The sequence below is a fragment of the Actinia tenebrosa genome, unplaced genomic scaffold, assembly GCF_029948245.1.
Source record: "Actinia tenebrosa isolate PJP-AT-01 unplaced genomic scaffold, QUT_ActTen_1.0 PGA_scaffold10__47_contigs__length_13832649, whole genome shotgun sequence".
NCBI classification, from domain to species: domain Eukaryota; kingdom Metazoa; phylum Cnidaria; class Anthozoa; order Actiniaria; family Actiniidae; genus Actinia; species Actinia tenebrosa.
The window spans coordinates 9,412,002-9,431,869 of NW_028292570.1; the positions used below are offsets into that span (position 1 = coordinate 9,412,002).

The 19,868-nt window shown below is 43.3% G+C and overlaps 1 protein-coding gene across 3 annotated transcripts in view; it reads left to right on the top strand.

The window, feature by feature from the left end:
* The window catches only part of LOC116286793 (uncharacterized), a 33,164-nt gene that overhangs the window by 6,623 nt on the left and 6,673 nt on the right, over nucleotides 1-19,868 (top strand). For all 3 annotated transcript variants that reach the window (XM_031693385.1, XM_031693393.2, XM_031693376.2), the window contains 4 exons: nucleotides 13,896-14,027; nucleotides 14,521-14,718; nucleotides 14,824-15,084; nucleotides 15,695-15,850. In XM_031693385.1, coding sequence (XP_031549245.1) covers nucleotides 13,896-14,027; nucleotides 14,521-14,718; nucleotides 14,824-15,084; nucleotides 15,695-15,850 — 747 coding nt within the window. The remainder of the gene's footprint in view (nucleotides 1-13,895; nucleotides 14,028-14,520; nucleotides 14,719-14,823; nucleotides 15,085-15,694; nucleotides 15,851-19,868) is intronic.

The window sequence follows — 19,868 nt, forward strand, 5'->3', positions numbered from 1 at the left end:
GCTACTCTGAGTCTTTGGGGACTATGAGCAGCTCTTCCATGACAAATCCACGACTTGGGCCATTTAGGTAATACAACACGGGTTGCCCTTCCTTGGTGACGGACTTTGAAATCTCATACGTTTCCAAAGACCAGTTAGGATCCGTGGCTCTCTTACTGCCACCTTCGAGTTCCCCCGGCTGATAGAGGTATCTGACCACTATGTTGCGGGGTAGCTTTTTTTCCTTCAGTCCGACCGCCCTCGAACTTCTGACGTAGGACTTGTGTTCCACGTGTTTCTTTTTTATGGCATCCTTGGGTTTTATTCCCGTAGCCCTGGCCGCCTCGTTGTTCAAAGCCACGATGACCTGGGGGAGCCTCTGAGTCCATTCCCTGTTGCGTTTGGAGGGATCTTCCAGCTCTTTCCAATACTGGTACCCAAAGAGACGCTCGGCCAAGGTCTTATTGAATCTTTCGACGATGCTCTGACCCCTGTGGTACTCTGCTTTAGCTCTTCTAATCTTAGTGTCGTGGTCTTTCAGGGTCTTAGTCACCACGCCCATAAACTCCGTCCCCGCATCCACTTGCAGCAGCTTAGGCCATTTCAAGACGCGCTTATAAACCCTACCTAGGGCTTCTGCGACTTCCCCAGAATCCTTGCTGGTTATGGGTTCGGCGTCCTTGTATCTGCTTGCGATATCAACTACGGTCAAAGCGTACCTATAGGTCTTCTTTCTCACCTTATCGTGCGGCAAGAAAAGCAAATCCGCTTGATGAACTTCATTAGGGGCATTTACGGTAAAGCTGGGCCTGGGAATGTACTTAGGCACGGGAAGATAAACCTGCCAGAGGGTTTGTTTTTTTAACCAGTTCTTAGCCGTTTCATCTGATACCCTGGCCGCGGTCGCGAGTTTCTTGATAGCTGACGCTCCTTTCCAATAGCCCTCAGGCCCATAGTAAATCCTTTTGAGTTTGTACTCTACGCGGCCCATTATATGAATTCCAAAACAAGATTGATCTTACGTCCGTTAAAATCCACCGTCTTTCCGTCCACTTTAATGGTGATGTTTATGCTTTCTACCAAATTAGACAAGTCATAGCTTAAAGAAATGGGGGTGTATTCTACTGGGTCAAATGGATTACCTTTGGGCAGAAACTTGGACATAAGAGAAGACTTTTCTCCATTGTTGTAACTATGAACCAAGTCGCAATAGACTTCGTAAGAGGATGCGACCTTCCATTTCACATCATATGTACTGCTGCTATTTATCGTGGTACTAGTAAGGCCCAGGAGTTCTACCAATGAACTGTCCTTTAGATTAGCGCTTCCACTATTTTTCTTGAATTTCATTTCATGAGGCAATCCTATGGTAAGAGTATATCCATGCTTTGCTAGCTCCTTAGCCAGTGTTATAGGGGTGTAATGGGAATCTGGTATTTTTGGTTTGGTGCCGGAAGTTCCGATGACAAAGCCATTAATTAAATTATACCAAGAATTATACAAAGAGCAACTAACCAACCGAACCTTACAGGCTTTGATGGGGGGATTCAGATAAGTGGTAAAGTTATTCTTGTCGCTTTCCAAAAAGACGATCATATATTACAGGGGACAAGTCCCCTTCGTTAGAGCATATACGCCAAGGCTACGCCTCCCGCCAGCCCTGCGACTCCTACGAAGACCAACTCATTGTCTTTTTGTTTCTTAGAAGGCTGGTAGTAATTCTTGAACTGAGGCTTTCTTAACCCCGTTAATGCCGCGGGGTGTGCTTGCGCATAAAGTTTGAAGGCGTAGTCTGTGTTTTCGAAGTTCTTATCCGCCTGCATTTTGTCTTGGTAATTCTTGTCCAACCAATCCCTGTAAGCTTGTCTTTTTTCATTCCAAGCCGCCACGTCCCGCTGATATTTCTCCAGCGCTAAGTCGTGCCTCTTCCTCTCAGCGTTAGATTCTGCGTTTTTATCACCGCTAACTAATTTATCCAGATATCTACCGCCATAATTAGCTCCTGTAAATGCTAAAGCTGCAATGACTCCACCTGCGACTAAGCTAACCATTTATATTAGACGCAAGCAAAGCTTACGTCGTAGGCAGGTACTTTTCCTTTCGTAGGTAATCCTTTAGCATGATAGCCCCGCCTACGGCAGCGGTCATCTTAGCAAAGTTAGCGAAGCTCTTGCTTGGGTCTTCAGTAAAGTCTTCTTTGAGCACTTTCTTACCTACCCAACCAATACCCGCAACGATGGAAGTAATGATAGCTGCTTCTTCAACAGTTTTCAACAACGCGGTCGACATTATATTACAAAGCGAGAAGGAAAATCTAGGTCGCCACGGGTGATAAATCTACTCCATTTCAGGGATCTTACTTTTTCTAACCTCCACAGGTGCGTGATATGTTGGCGGCACATGCACGGCCTCCCACTTTACTTCTGGCTTCGTAGCCCGCCATTGTAAGTAGAGGCTGCCTGCTGCTATAGCAATTCCTATCGCGCCAATGACGTACCCAGGATTGATAAAGGATTCCTCTTCCTCCACCTTTTCCTCCTTCTTTGCTTTGTTCTTTTTATTCATCTCCGCGAGCTTCTTTCCGGCAGCGACTCTGCCCGGAGATTTAGCCTTGGTAATCTTGGTATCTTCTACGGGTGGTTGTTCTTCGGTGTCACTCATCTTATATTAAGGGACTTGAAGGACTTGACAAGTTACTTGATGACGACTTGACAATGACTTGGCAATGACTTGACAACGACTTGACTAAGTACTTGAGAATGACTTAAGGACGACTTGACTAAGTACTTGAGGTGACTTGACAACGACTTGACAACGACTTGACTAAGTACTTGAGGTGACTTGACTAAGTACTTGAGGTGACTTGACAACGACTTAACTAGGTACTTGAGGCGACTTGATCAGGTACCTCAGTAAGTGCTGCCTGAAAGACCTTTTCGACTTCTCTATCCTTCTTGAAGTCCTTCCAAGATGTTCCGAAGGAACCTAGTACCTCCTTCAAGTCGACATGCTGAGCTACGTGAAGTGCCGCAGAGGCGACTGCCATTAACTTACCGCACTTCAAAGACAACCACCCACAGGTTATCTTAAGTTCTTGGGATATGACATAGTCCTCGCTTATGTCCTTCCGCAGTTGCTCCACGTCGTCTATGGGCAGCGCAAGTCCGAGAAGCTTGGTGGCCAGCTTAATGGCTGAGTCTGCTACGGCGTCCGTGGTCTTACTTGCAAGGGCAGCCTCGTACCTCTTATGGAACTTCTTGACTTCATCTTCTGACAACTTATTAACCTGTTCATGGGTAAGTTCCTTGCCTATCATTTCTTTACACTTCCCCGAAGACACAAGGATGTTAAGTTGTTCCTTAAGGTTACTTTCGTCTAACTGCGCGGGGACTTCATCTAAGAGCTGCTCAATGTCCATATATGTTAATGGAATACGGAAACCTCAAAGAGAAAATCATTTTGGAATGTTGGTGCGTTTTTAAATGCCGCATGTATTCATGCAACTGTTCCTTGCTTATCTCACCGCCGTAGTCGCTTAAGATGGTTTCCAGGTCACTCCGGCTCGGAGTATAAAATACTACGAGAGAGCCTATGTTTTCCCTAAAGGGTTTAGAGACACTGGTAAGCTGCTGCGAGAGCAACCAAACGCTGATATTGTCGTGTCTACCGCTGAAGGCGAGCTTCACTAATTCGGAGGTGCGCCTTTTTACGTCGTCCCCGCAGGCAATGTCATCCAATATGAGGAGCGTCTGCGTATCTTTAGGGAATTGTTTGTGCCAGAACTTCAAATGGCTGGATAACTCGTTAGGATCTAAGATATCTACGAAGAAGTCGTCATCTTTCACTCCTATGCCCGTCCAGGTGCGGTTATTCACGTAGGTGGGACATAATAACACTACGTAGTCGAAGCGGTATCTAAAGGGCCCTAATAGCTGCTCCACGATGAACTGGGTCTTTCCGCAGCCGGTGGGTCCTACTATCAGAGCATTACAAGGCATGTGATCTGGATTCATATATAGATGGAACCAGTGGAAGCAGTAAGAAGGATTACCGCCGACGCAAAGGATAAAAAAGACACCATAGAAATGCAAAGGGAGGAGATAGACCGGTTAAAAGAGCGCGTGCAGGAATTGTACGATGAAATGTGTGGTCTGAAGCGTGCAGAACGGTTTGGCGCGCTTTTGACAATGGCGGGCTGGGCTAAGGAGTCCATTAAGGACTTCATTCGATATCCCCCATAGAACCTCATCGTCGTTGCTGGCGTAGCATTTCCGCCTTCTGTAGCAGCGCATCTTTCATACGCATTTCAGCATAGCAACTGAAAGTACGTGCTTGTGATGGATCGTATAAGCACTGCCACAAGTGTTGTTCCTTCCTGACGCAGCCACACTTATCGCAAGTGTCGTTCCAGTAGTCTACGTTCTCCCAGGCGACCTTTTCAAATGTGACGTCGAAGTTCACGAAGAGGTCGTCTATTTCTTTTTTCTGGTTGTTTAATTGCCTTACCGTGTCGACTGGACAACAACGTTCTGCTACGTCGCCATGCTCTTCGCAGACGACTTCTGAAAGGTCGTATCGTTTACATCTGTATTTGTGCCAGGCATCTTCAAAGGATGCGTTGCAGCTTTTGCAAAGAGATTTGAGGCAGACTCTGTGTTCCATGTGGTATGCTAGTGCTTGAGGAGAGCTTAGTACCTTGTAGCATTCTTCGCAAGTAAGGTTGTGTGCGTTGTTTCGGCGACAGACTTTGTTCTTGACGTGGTAGGAACAAGCTTGCGCGGTAGCAAAGGTCTTATTGCAATGTTCGCATGTCGTTTCTGTCGCGCGTTGCTTAAAGCATACCTTGTTTTTGACGTGGTAGGAACGAGCTTGGCTGGTCGTAAAGGTCTTATTGCAATGTTCGCATGTCGTTGCTGCGCGTTGCTTAAAGCAGACCTTGTTTTCGGTGTGATAGTTAAGTCGCTGTAAGGAACTGAATCGTTTGTTGCAATCGTTGCACGTCATTATAGTAGGGTGTTCTTTATGCCTTATTAATGATCCTACTTCGTTGTTGCTGATAGGGTAGGGTCTCTTAAGGCCTTTAGTTTTAATGTCATTATTCCTTAATGTTTTAAATGTTATTAGGCTTATATTCTTAGGGCCTTTAGTCTTAATGATACCTTATTATTCTTTAATGATATCTCATTGACATTACTTAATATAATAAATAAAAAAGAGGATAATATGAAGGACCCTAAAATAAGTCTTTACGTAACGTATCCTAAGAAAGAATAATAAGATATTATTAAGATCTCCTTACATCAAAGTTAAGGCGCAGGAGGAATTCTAGTTACCCTTTCAATATATGGGCTGCATTACATGTCAGAAAAAATGAGGTCCGCCGTAGCAGACCAATACCTAGAAGCCCATAAGGACGACTAATCACACAATGGATTAGCCTCCGCCTTTCTTTCAACGTCGAACTTCCATCGACCGTTGACTTTACCATAGCTACGTATGTGAGTGTACTCTTCGCCTTGCAGTACGTACCGTACGCAGTCAGGAGCCCATAAACTGTACTCTTGGCTGCCGTCTAAGAGGACCAACCTTAAACGGTTAATGTCCTCGAAGACGACGTAATTTTTTATTTTGTATGAAATGCCTTGTATTAATTCGCGCCAGTGAGTTTGTTCAACTATCATTATATTTATGAAATATCTTTCGGTGCGTTTGTAGCGTCTCCTGTGACTTGAAAGCCTTAACACAGCCAGGACAAGGTATGCGAATGCCGTCGACGTAACGGTCGATTTCCCTGCAGATCAGATCGTAATCGTTGCAAACCATCGCAAGATAACCATTCATTTCATATTGCGTCAATACCGCTTTTTGTTTGTCGGACAATACGCCGTTACCCTTTGGCGTCTTCAGTTCCAGACATAACCCATTGTATTTTTTATGGGAGTTAAGAATTAGGATGTCGGGTTGACCTGCCTGGTAGCCCTTTTTCCAGCACGTTATCCTTTTACTGGTGGTATCTTGCAATTCCCCGAGTCCAGGTGCTAATAACAGCGTAGGGTGAAACCGACGCATGTAATCTACGACTTTCTTGTGCAGGTCGAACTCGTTCTCGATCTTGAAGACTAACTTGTTTGGACCATCCAGAGAGTACTTTCCTGCCTTCCTTAACGTTGGTAGGACATCCTCGAAGACCCAATCTTGAAATGCCTCTGCTGTCGGTAGCTTGGAGCTAAATATTAACTGATACAAACCAGATTCCGTCACGTACAGGGATTGTAGGGTGTGAACCAGAAGGGAGGCGATTCACCTCTATTCTAAATTCACTAAGCCTCTTCTTATGCTTATCCCCCACGTGGACTTTAATAGCATCTTTGGTGTCTGCGTAACCTAATGCCTTTGCTACCTCTTTCGCCTTAAAGTACAGCTTGTCGCTTTGCACTAGGCATTGCAGTTTAGTTTCGTTGTTTTCGAATACGCGGAGCATATTATACGTAAGGGATATTTTTATCCTCAGTCATCCTAGTACGCAACGCTTTTTAGCTGATTCATTTCCACGCTTAGCTGCGCGTCTGAGACTACGAAAATGTATGCATTTATCTTAGTAGTGTCGCTGGCGTCTTTGGTGCGCTTGATCTCCAACGTAATGCCGTCCTGGGTATTTACCAGGCGTAATCCCTGTCCATGTAGGTCTTCGTCGTTCGTCGTGCGCATGTCGATCCACAGCGCGTACTTATCCTTAAAGAATTCCTTTGGGCTAATTTGGTCGCCAAACTTACGTGCGACTTCCCGGTACATATCCGCGGGCTTTATCCCTTGTGAGTAAACCTTATTAGGCACTCCGTTGATGCTAACACCTACGTTGGTAATGTTAGGATTAAAGAACGCCTCGGAGTCACGCAATCCTGCCGTGTATGTCTTTGCGAACAGCAACATTATCCCTGTAAGGCTGCGCCTGGGAAGGTTAATGCTTTGGTTGATGACCTCTTCGACGTTATTTGTAAAGCTGAACGTCTTGTACATCACGACGTGATCGTAAAGGAAAGCCTTCCCGGAGCTGTATTCCATACCGGCGCTACGTGCTAAGTCTTCGCTGTATACCGTTTCATACTGCAGCTCCAAGTTCTTGATGAAATAAGGATCCACGGCTGATGAACTTACATCTTTTCCTTGCAGGATGTTCGTAGTATCTGCTAGGGTCACTTCGAACTGCAGCTCGCTTAGCTGCCTTGGGTAGTATGCACCGTGGTTCGTAATAACTTCAAAGTCCAAAGGAACGACATATTTAGTACCATAAGCCGTCTTTATTTCGTCTTCTCCCGAGGCGCTTTCGGTTGCGCTTCTTACCTTGCGTATGGTTTCACTGGCGATTCCCTGCTCTATCCTTTGCGCGCGGTCAAATGCAGTCAACCATAAGTCTTTGTACGTGGTATACAAATCATACCTGTTTAAGTCCAGCAAGGATTCCCCGGCGAACTTTACGCGCATTTTGGAAACAAGGTTTCTACCTGCATTATTGACGACGTAACGCGTGTCTACGGTATCTGGCTGTATTGCTAGGTTAAACCTTAGCGCCAGGGTGCCAGGAACCAATACTAGGTTATCCGTTAGGCGGGGTACGCCTACGTACAGCGTCTCACCTGGCTTAGCGCTAGAAGGCGTGAATGTAACCCGGTGAAAGGTGCGTTCTGCTTTCAGTCCGCCGACCTGCTTAGGTAATATGTTGGGGTTTAACTTCGAGCTTATCATATATAATGGAAGTAGAAGGAACAGATTTTGATCCCCTTACCGAAGAAGGTCAAGTCGATATTAACGACGAAGAATACGAGTCTTTGCTTCCTGATAACAACGTAGACTCCCGAGGCCTCTTCGACAAGCTAACACGCAAGTATGGCAGCAGGGCCCGCGATGCTATGCGTTCCTTAAGAGATAAATTCAAGTCTAAGAACCCCCACACACCCATTCCGGAGTACTTACAAATGGAATCCCTTGGCGTGCGGTCGGACTTAACAGCGGACCTCCTCAATGACCTAAGAGAGCGATACCCAAACATAAACCTGGCTACTTTGGACTTCCAAATAGGAGACAAAGGGCAGGTTCAAGTTAGAGAATCGGGTAGGGAAAAATGGTACAACCTGTATCAAAGGAGAAATACCAGCCTGCTTAACAACCAGCTTCCCAAAGGAGTCACGGAGGCGCTTGGAGAGCCCAACTTGACCACGCAGCGTGACTTGGCTAGGGAGGAAATGCAACAGTCTTTTGATAGGTTCCTTGTTAATGCAGTTAGATTACCGACCTTTGCAGGCGGCTATGGAACGCACGAAGAATTAAGAGCGCAAATAGGAACGCTAAGCGAAACGCTCCAAGCTAAGACAGAGGAAGTCGCTGCGCTAAACGCTCAAAAAGAGGAATTGGAAGCCAAGATAAGTGAATACCGTGCCTTACCAGTAGACGCCATAAAGAAATCCGTCAACGCATATAATTTAGCGGAAGCACACCGAGAATTGGCCGACGTTAATACCCAAAAGGAGGCAGCTAACAACGACTTGCAGCGAATCACCAGGGAGCGCAAGGACCTCTTAAAGGCAAGCGAGGATTTGACGGCGCTTAGAACATCTTTTCCGCAACTAGAGCTGGAAAACGACGTCCTTAAGGAAAGATTTAGGGAAATGGAAAACGAAGTCATGAGGGCAAACAGGGCTACTCTTGAAAGTCGTGCCGCCGAAGTTGCCGATTTTCGACAGCGAATATCTAAGTTGTTAGATGAAAAAACCGCTGCCGTAAAGGACTTTCAGAATGCCTTTAGCCGCTTGGCTGGTAAGGATGAGCAGCTAATACAAATAGGAAATGAATTAGCGGAGAGTCACGCCAGGGAAAGGCGCATCATAGCACAAATGGCTGAAAAGGATCTGGAAATAAGACAACTTCAGGAGACCGTCGAAGACCTGCAGGGCCAATTAGAACGGCAGCAGGAAGCAGCTGTGGACCAAACTCGCTCCGAAGAGGAAAGGGAGGCAGCACGAAGGGAAGTAGGAGCCCTTCAGGAAAGACTGGCGGAATTACAAACGCAAATAGAAGGTAAGGAAAGGGAGTTGGGGCTTACCACCAAGGAAAAGATAAAAAGAGCCCTTTTGAAGTATGGCGTTCCACTGGCATTTGCGGTCGCTATTAGCACCGTAGTAGGAGTTATCCTTAGCGCGCTTAAGGCTACAGGCGCGGGCGTAAAGAAATTAGGCAATGGGCTGACGGACTTGGGAAAAAAGATGGCAGCCGGCTTGCCTGGGCTGCTGGGTTCGGTTGTTTCCTTGGCACTTAGGACCGGCGGAGAACTGTTAAAGTTCGTGGGGAATAACATTTGGATATTAGTCGTCGCTATTGGGGTGGTCCTCCTGAAGAAGATGAAGGCTTGATCTTATCCTCGGGCGGTGCCCTGCTTTGAGGATAATGAAAGACGGTATTAGCACCGCCCTGGTAATTTGGAACCAACGGCAACACACTCATGGTAGAAATGGGCTTATGACTCCAGGCTGCATTAGCAGGCCTGCGACCTATGCGATTTATCCCAAACTTGCCGTCATCAGAAGTGACTTGCAACTTAGCATATTTACAATTGGCTAGCATATGAAAAGTCACTGGCGTTAGGTCTTCAGAGGACCTAGTGTAGGGCTCCATCGAAAAATGGGTAACTTTCCTGGTGTTCGTTGAAGTTCGATAAGGAAGTAGGGGCTTATTATTTTCATCGATAAGCCTAAACCCCACATTCGCATGCGTATTTGTATTAATGCTAATAGTGCAAATGACCAATGCAGTGCCCCCAACCTCAACCCACAGTCCAACGTCATGCCAAGCGCCGTTGTCATATCCCTCTTCATCTAAGCGGTGGGTATAACGCGTTTCCCTCACGTATGGATTCATATATTACAGGGAACAAGTTCCCTTCTAGAGGCTCATTACCGTCAAAGTGCTGATGGTCATGTGGTTATAGACAGTATTCCTTTGATTTTCTATGCTATTTATGCAAACACTCCCGGTGTCATCTACTCTTATCTGCAGCTTTACCTTCCCGTGGCAATCAGCAACCATGTGGAAAGTCCAAACGGAAAGATTCTCAGAGCTATTCGTTGGCGGCTCTACTGAGAAATGCGTAGGCTCCCTGTTGTTTGTCTTCGCGCGCATGGGCTGTAATACTCCATTGTCGTCACAGAAACGAAATCCTACATTCGCACTGCTAACGGCCCCCAAAGAAATGCTGCATAATATCAACTTCTTTCCGGAGTAGTTCAAATACACGGACATGCCCGTGACATCAACCCAAGATGCCTGGGTGTATTTTTTCTCGCCTGTGTAAGTCGTATAGACACAATCTACTCCAGCTATGTAGGGGTTGTTCATCGCCATATATAATAGCTCAGACCAATGCTTGCAGCTGCTAAGCCGGCCTTTAATAAGTTATGGTCATATTCCTCGGTAACCTTCTTTATTTTCTTTGGTTCGGGTTTTTCTACCTTTTTTAATGGCTTTTCTGTGTGTTCCTTCTTTGGCTTCTCTACAAAATGGGGAATGCTCCTAAGAGTGTCAGAGTTCACATCATTTACCCCAAACTTCATACTCTTAGTAGCTCGCTGAAGTTTGTTGTTGTAACCCACGACTGAATCGGCGTTGATGACCAAATTACTAGGCATTAACCAACAACCAGGACTCAAGGCGTAATCCAGTCGCACTTTAGACTGCTGTACTGCTAATTGATATCTCTGGACTGACTTAGATATCTCATTCTCAATAATAGCACTCTCGAAGAGAACAAGGAATACTTGTTGCGTTTCCTGTGACGCACCAGAGGCATCTACGATTGGGCTGCGAGTGCTAACCTGCGCTCCTAGAATACAGTAAACAAAGGCTTCGATGCTTCGATTAATCCTTGCAAGATTCTTTAATCCAATACCCTTTGCGGCGAAGAAAGGTGCCCAAGGATATTTCTCTTTGCTTTCTATGAAGTAAATCAAGTTACCTTTTGATGCTTTACCCCCTAAGTCAGAGAACTCCCATCTGCTAGGATACCCCATACCCGGTCTTTCTATGCTAGCTCCAACATACGAAGCATAGGTGTAAGTCTCTCCTAAACCATGTGCGGCACCTTCATGGTTACGAAAGTCGGGGTTGGTGAGCTTAAATTCGTTCTTTAATCGCTCCCATGCAACTTTATTATATTTGTTATCCTTTGGGTCAAAGACGATGTCATTAGGAAGTGGTACTCCTAACTCAAACAATATCCTACGAATAGTAAAAGCAACATGAAATCGCAGGAAAGGAATATGGAGCATGTCTACAGCTATACCACATCCTTTAGTAGCAGCCCATACAGCAAAGTTTAACTGCTGCGGCCAATACCGCATATTAGGACCTGACAACCATTCTCTGGATTCCTTCCCTGAGGCATGCTTCGTGGCAGTTTCTCTAAATATGTCTCTGACTTTTATCTTAAAAGTCGTAGGACCCACGGGAATCTTTAAGGAGGTAACCATCTTAGCAAAGTCATTTGCACCACCTTTGTTGTCGTAAAATGGATAATCTTCCGTCGTCGGTAGTAGATTCTCTGGAAAGTTAGACTCCTTACGCACTTCTAAATGTTTTACCTTATCAACTAGCTTAGGCTTTAAATCCTCATTGCTGTACATCCTAGAACCGTTATAGTAAATCCCATCGGGTCTTCTTTCGAACATAGTAGACTTTGCGTTTGGGAACATTTTCCTAAATGCTCTCCAGTTCCAGTAATCCCGGTTGTCGTGATGCGGCTTCTCCTCTACGTCATTTCCAAAAGCGTCGTACATTAGTATATATAATGGATGTTATACCATCAGCACCTCAGTTGTATCCAGACGTCCCCATTAATGAACTAAACGCCGAAAACTTTCGTCTGAATAAAGCGAACTTAATCTTAGCTTACTTGGAAGGGCAGGCAAAACACTACGAAAAAGTCCGAAAAAAGTATGCTAGAGCCCGAAGCATATTACATAAAATCGCGATAACTTCCGGCTCCATGTCCGTGGCGTTAACAGGCTCTGGCGTTGCTACTTCGCTTACTGGACCGGGAATAATTGTTGGAGTTCCTTTGGCTAGCGTCGGCGCCGTCTGCGGCATCGTTTCCGCTGTTACAACAGGTATTATGAAACAGTTGTCAAGCAAGATATCCAAGCATGACACGACAATAGCTCTGTCAAGGGCTAAAGTAAATACGATCACTGACCTTGTCTCAAAGGCTTTGCGTGACAGAAAGATAGACGACGTAGAATTCTCGCTTATTCTGGCCGAAGAGGAAAAGTACGAGAAATTAAAGTCGGACATGAGGAATAAAAAAACAGTCGTAAAAGATCTTTCCGAGGAATCTCGCAAAAAGATCTACCAGGAGGCAAAAGAAGAGCTTCAAAGAAAGCTTGCTCAGTAAACATCTGCTTTGAAAAGAGCGTGACGGGATTTCGTTTACATATCGAACGACAGTCTGGAAATTACGCGTAATATGAATTATTTGCATAACCTTATTTGGCAAATTATTACGCGTAATATAAATTCATCGTATGAATTACGCGTAATATGTTATTGTCGCCTCGGAATCCATTCTAACAGGGGGTGGTTGTGGTCAATTTTGTAAAATATTTCGTAAGTTACGTCAGGGTAATAAGGAATATCCTTATCCAGCCGACAAAACATCCACTCGGCTTTTGTCATATCAGAAACCTCGGGAATAGACTTACCGGTAATTTCAGATAAAAGATAAGGAATAGCTTTGTAATATTTCCCCAGTTTTAATTTTTTCAATGTCTTCCGTAGACTTTGTGGGGTTGGCTCTTCTAAGTGGTTTATAATTCTTTCCATTACTTCGTCGTCTAAATATACCGGCCGATGACCTTGAATGTGGCTCATCCAGTCTCTGAAGTATTTTATTCTTTTGTATGGGGTCTTCTTACGACCTCCATTGGCGTAATATTGCTCTTTGGTAGCACAAGGCACGGCATTACGAATATTTTTACCGCACTCGTAACACTGTGCTGACGTGTCGTCTTCTATTTGCATTTTCTTACCACAACACCAGAAACCCTTGGGCTTGGGTATGTTAATTTTAGGTGCTAAGCAAACTATGCAGAAGTTGTTTACGAACTCTTTACATTCATGCATCGTATATCCAACAGAATACCTTATACTTCGTTTGCGGTACCCAACACAGCAGCAGTAAGGGACTTTTCGCGGGAAATCCCGTAAATCTGCTGTACCCGCGTTCGTAATTTCCCGGGTAAAACCCGCAAATGTACGGCATCAATCGCGAGTCCCCCTTACTGCTGCTGAAGCTTATGCTTACTTAACTTTTTTGTAAGCTTTGTCTCGTAACTTTCAGTCAAATTAAAAATTGCCGGGCATTTAATCCGTACCTGGCAGTCTGTAATGATGAGCGTTTTCCCCCCTAAGTACCACGAAGAGAGTCGTTCGTATTCTGTTGCCGAGGAAAAACAAACGAGACTTGTTTTAGTCCCAGTCGCCAGCAACTCGTTTCTTCATATTTGCAGCAATTAACCTAGCTTGTTTCAGCAACTCGTCCAACATGCAGCAACTCTTTTTCTATTTGTTGCAAAATACTTGCTGCATCTCTCTTATTAGCCATGATGTATACGTCGTTTTTCTTGTTTTGATTTTTTTCCTTGCTTTTTCTTTCTTCCTTGTTTTTCTTTTTTTCTTTCTTTCTTTTTTAAAGTAAGCTGTGCACGTTTTTTTAAAGGGGCCGTGGATAACCCTAAAAAGGGGGGGCTTATAAATTAGTTTCGAAAATATATGAGACTAGTATTAGAAAAATGGGGAGCTGTACCACCCCCTCCGCGGCCGCTATTGTACCTTTACCAGATAAAGTGCTGACCACTGCTTCATTCTCCATGCAGGTAGCTGTCAATATCTGGTGTAGCCTGACGTATGTTGGAGACATCGACGTTATCAACCAACAGTTTGCTTGTGAGTTTTGGATGACGGCCACGTGGAAGGCGGAACCAAAACTTCAAGGAAAGAAAAATGAGGTTAGTTGCTTTGTTAATACCTTCTTCGTGGGTTTTATTGTGCGTCCTGAGGGACTGTTAAATTTCGTAGGGGTGGGTCGATCAGGGTAGAAAAGGGGAAGGAAAAGGCTAGAGGACCTGGCGAAGAAATGCAGGTGGAAAAATATGTCTGGGTCCAGTTGTATGAATGGTGACTGCGTCTAAGTGTGGAATTCACTTCCAAACAAGATTAAAAACAGTGACACTCTAAGTATTTTAAAATCTCAATTATCTCAGTAATCCATGGTTTTTGTTTATATATATATATATATATATGATACAATAAAATTAATATTATATTCATATTTATATTTATTAAAGCATTGAAATTGTGTATAATGCTTAATAGATCATTATTATTTAGTGGTGGATAGCGCCATCTGACGGATAAATTCTTATCCAGTGGACAAAGCGATCCACCCTATCGTACAACCGAAACTTGTTGTCTAAATGCATCTTCAATATCTTCCAACAGGAGGTGGACTGGGATCAAGAATGGGATCCAAAGATCACGTTTACCAATGCCACAGCAATCGACCGCATGCAGAAAGGACAGCGGTTATATACCTCGGAGGAAGGCGGGAAGGAAATGACGTATGCACAAGAAATGTACAAAGTCCGAGGGACATTCAAAGGGCAAGTGGACCTTGCTGATTTCCCGTTAGATTTCCAGGTACTGTTCTAATCTTTGACCTCTCTTAAGGCGCGAGACGGCATGCCAAAAACACCTTGGATAGAGATAGAGATAGAGCATTATTTTGACATTTGCTTGTTCCAGGAACTGCCAATCATCTTATCATCCGACTGGACAGACAGACACGTCAAGTTTCAAAAAGACATGCTCAAAGGAGACGTCATTCGTCACCTGGGCTTCTCCGCCCCTCAGGAGTGGTCGCTTTGTTCTCACGTGCACACTGACGTTACGAGTATTGTCCTTGAATGTCCTGGGGCGAGTGATCGTCATTATCCTATGTATATTATTACAGCTCACGTACAAAGGAAAATTGGTTACTATATTTGGAATGTTGTTCTATTTATGGTAAGTTATGAAAAAAGAACTAATCTATGGTAGCTAGCTAGTGAAAAAACGTTTGGCAAATCGAGGTCCCTTTTTTATGGTCTGTACTCTTATCGAACAAGGAATGGCATCAGTATCTGATCCAAACTCAAGCGGGCGAGTGGTATTACTGCAAAGTTTGGAGAAGAGTACATACCATAGAAAAGGACCTCGGTTCGTTTTTAACACACAAAGCAATTACTAACAGGAATTTTATAAACGTTTTTTACTTTCAAATACTCTAGCGTACGGATGTCGTCAGCAAAGTTAGTACGTTTAGCCTTTTTTTGACAATGGCTCTCAGCCAATCAGTGCGCGAGAAATTAGAAATTTGGGGTAAAAATCAATATACGGAATAATTTTCATATGTATTTGTTTTTAGCGGTATATTTTGTACATTTGTGACACGGCTCACGGTACGGCCTGTCACGGTACGGCATTGACGACAACCTTTAACCAATCACAAAGCGCGTGATTATTGCTTATCCCACCAAAATACATCGGCACGGTCACGCCACGTTCGTGCCATCTGACCTAATGCAAAACGATTGACTTTTTACTTACTCAGAATATTCCCTTTGTATCTGTCTAGTTCGTCATTACTGGTCTTTCATTTGCGTCATTTGCGGTGTCTCCTGATCATCTTGCTGATCAACTGACTGTTACCTTGACGATACTGCTGACCGGTGTGGCATTCAAGTTTGCAGTCTCAAAGAATCTGCCGTCGGTATCGTACGCGACATTACTGGTAAAGTATTTGAGATATTAAACAAACTAAGACTAGTAAGGTGAAACGTCGAAATTCACATGAACCAAACCTAATGAAATATACTTGAAGAAAACGACCTTATAATTCATTGTTTTAAATGCGAACCGGGCTCGCGTGAAGTTCGACGTTCGAAGTAGCACAACGAGGTAGCCCTCGCACAAAAAAATTGAAATTGAGACCCTCAACACTCAACATCGAATCGGACTCTTTACGAGCCAAAGTCTTTGCATAAACACTCTCTCTTGGGACTTTATAATATTTTATGTGAACCTTTTTCTAAATAATGTCTTTGCTTTGATAATGATGTCTTGCATGACATCGAAACGTCAGCGCCGTTTTACATCACTTGTTTTCACCGTTAAATTAAAAGTTGAAAGCATAGAAAACTAACATGTGAAGTAACCCTGAAACCTTAAGAAGTGTACGAACGAACGAACGAACGACGGCTGTCGTATCAGTAAAAAGGTCTGTCCTTAGGGTGACCCTCCCATCTTCCCCCCTCTTCAAGGACCACGGAGGACCTTTGGGGGGGAAGGGACAGGTTTAGTGGATATTACAGCTATATGAATGTAAAGGTATGGCCATGTTCACGTTCATGTCACCTTCGACCGGTAGTCTAGTGATGAAGCAAAAACACATTTTTCTTCATGCTGTACGCCCACTCAGTTTCCTTCGAATTTTTTGAAAGAAAAGATTTGAGCTAAATCACTTGACATCTACGTTTCCTCTCTCTTTACTTCCTTTTCATTGATAATCAGTTTGTCATTCCTTCAAAAGTAGAATAATCTGAAAAATTAATCCCGTGTTATCTTTTGCTGCCGGACAGAGCGAAAATAAACTTATGCAGTCTTTAAAGGCATAGAAAGTCTTGCGATAAAAATGTATTCTTAGTTGAAGTAGAGTTTACAAATTTTGCTGAAAAGTTAAAAATTCATCCAATTTCATTTGATGCCCAACTAAAGTATAGTTGGATTTTTTAAGTCCATTTTCCCGTGTTTTCTTGTTTGGCAGCTGTTTTTTTGCCCATATCACGTTTGATTCTAACTTCATTTGACTGTACGTAATCGCTGATGATAAGGTTTACTGAATCGAAGTCTATCGTAATTCCGCCATGTTAATTTTCTAGATTGATTATCCCCAGTAAAGTCAGGATAAGATGCGCACAGTTGATTAAAGTAAACTTTAATCTTCTTAAGCCTCTGGCCAAGAAGACTCGACTTTTTCAAAACTCAAAATTTTGTATGGAAACATGAATTGGTAGGCAAAAATTAATTACAATATTCACTCTTGAAAAAGGCATATTTTTGCCAGTTTTAAACGCCCATTTCCTTGAAACTCACAGCTGTTTGTTTAATTAATACGCTTTCCAGCTATGCCCATTAGTTTTACTTCTGTTTCAATTTACTAATTAAAAAATACCCTGGTCAGTAAAAGCTCATTCAAAATATAACTACAACTTTTTCTTTCCCTTGCTTTTAGAAAACCTATTATTGATGCATTCTATTCAAAATGTTTTGTTTCGATGTGGTTTGGTGTGATTTTTTGGTGTGCGATTCTCATCACAGGACTTTCCTGGGTTATTTGTTGTGTCCATTTAGCCGGGTCCATTAAGCATGGTGATCAGGGTCTCAGTTTTACTAAGGATACCATACAGTTCATTTCAAGATATCTGAATCTAGATTTCATCCACGACCAATAGAAAAACCAGCAAAATTTCGGCCTTGAAAGAGTACGGCTTTTCTCAGTTTAGCGACTTTACACCGGCTGAGAAATTTATAGAATTGTGAAAAAGGGAGCACTCATTCTCGCGACATAAAAACAACGACATAAACCACATGAAAAACAACAATCATGAACATTTTTCAAAACTTGTCCGACTTGGTTCCAGCAAATGCATCCATTACAGATAATATGAAGCTTTTCCAGTGTCCTATGAAGATTCCGTTGTCATCGTGGGACCCGTACGCCTTCAACGAAGTAGCCAAAGTCTCAACCATCCTTTCCATTACGGTCAACGTCATAACGATGCCATTCATTTTATTTTTTAATGCAGTGGTGATGTTTGTCGTTTGGAAGAATGAATCTCTTCAGGTTGAGCGAGTGATAGTCCTGGCTTACTTAGCCTTCACTGACTTTCTTGTTGGATTGATCTGTCAACCAGTATTCATCGCCAGAGAAGCACTCTTATTGAAAACCAACAAATTCAACTGTGAACTTCACTCTGTTTATGTTTTCTTTGGGTTTCTTTTAATACCCTTAGCTACCCAAGAGCTAGTTCTGGTCACATACGATAGATATGTTGCCGTTATCCATCCATTCCAATACCCAACACGAGTCACAGTCAAGAGACTCACTTTTGCAGTAATAGGACTTTATGCTCTAAACACGCCTTTAGCAATACTGTATTTTGTTCTATTAGCTATTGATGCACGAGTGTGGTATATCGATGTTTTGCATGTTGTTACGGGCGCTACCTCAACGATCTTCATGGTTTACTGCTATGTTCGGATTCTTGCAGCCATAAGAAGGCAAAACCATCAAATAACTCAACAGGGACAAAATATCAACATGGATAATCCGTCACAAACCCAGCCAGACCACAAAGGAGCCATAACAGCTGCCCTTCTTCTTGTCTGCTTTTTTGTATCTTTTATTCCACTAATATCTCTATATTTCCTCGAGCAAGTGTTGAGCTTTAATTTGTCAAGGTCTGTCTTTCTTTTCTTGCGTCCATGGGTTTTGACATTTGTCCATTTAGGTTCCTTTGTGGACCCAATAATTTACGCTCTACGCGTAAGAGAATTAAAATGAAAATGTTTGCAGCTCTTTGGGCTGAACTCTAACGAGGTTTCTCAGCAAATTACTGAGAAATAATGATTAAATGACATTTTGATTTTGATTTTTTAAGTATAAAACAAAAACGCAACTTCTTTCTAGTTAGTTCTCTCCTGTCAGATGCTTCGAGGGTTTTTCACCAGTTTTCCTCAGTGCCTCCACAACTGAAAATCAACTCCTAAATTCCAATTCGATAATGGAACAAGGGCCACAGGTTTGTTAACCACTGGCTATTAAGTGTTACTCGCGTAAGAAAACAACGCCAGGATCAGGTTTATTTTCCCTGGGGGGAGGGGGCGGGGGTACTAAACACCCCCGCCCTCTCTCCCTCTTACACACACACATATCCTTCAAGATGTTTTCTTCCAAGGCCCAGTTTTCAGTTTTTCCATGATTCCAATAAATTAGAATAAACAATAGCCATGACATGTACTAGATAGACTAGATTGGTTTGTTTCTAAAATATCGACGTGCGTGCCAGATATTGGAAGGCTTCATTCCCAATACAACAAGCAGGTCTTCGCACAAGATTCCACCCACCATTACTGCATGAGGCATTGAGGAACGATTCAGTTATGAATCAGTTCGATATGCCGAACATAGCTGAAAGATGCATTGAACAATGGAACAATTCAGCCCTGGATTTATGAATTCAATATGCCGAACAGAACTGAAAGAGGTATTCACAAGAGACCATGAAGGACAGGGACCGAAAAGTTATTTTTAGATCGTGCTTACTCCTTAGGAAAACTCTCCTTTTCCGCCGGTTCAAAGCCCATTTTTTAAAAAGCCAAATGTCATTGAAGGACAGTTAAAAACAAATCGAAACCCTTTTATCCCAACGATACACTGAAGACACTTTAATTCGGTGTTGAAAGGAATATTCAATAAATCATATTTGATGTTTGAAAGAGTAAGAGAAGAGTTTGAAAATCACGAGTTCCTCCACATCCAAAGGCCATTTTTCGCTTCTTCACGAAAACTAAGAAAATGTTCATTGATTTTAAAACAATTGAATGTAAACACAAAATCAAAATCAAGACATCCCAAAATTCAAGATGGTCGCCGTATCGAAATCGGGAGTGATCTATTTTTAGCTATCCCAAATACGGACATCCGGAAGTGCGAGCCAGCAAAATGAAACCCTTCTGGGGTGAGAGTT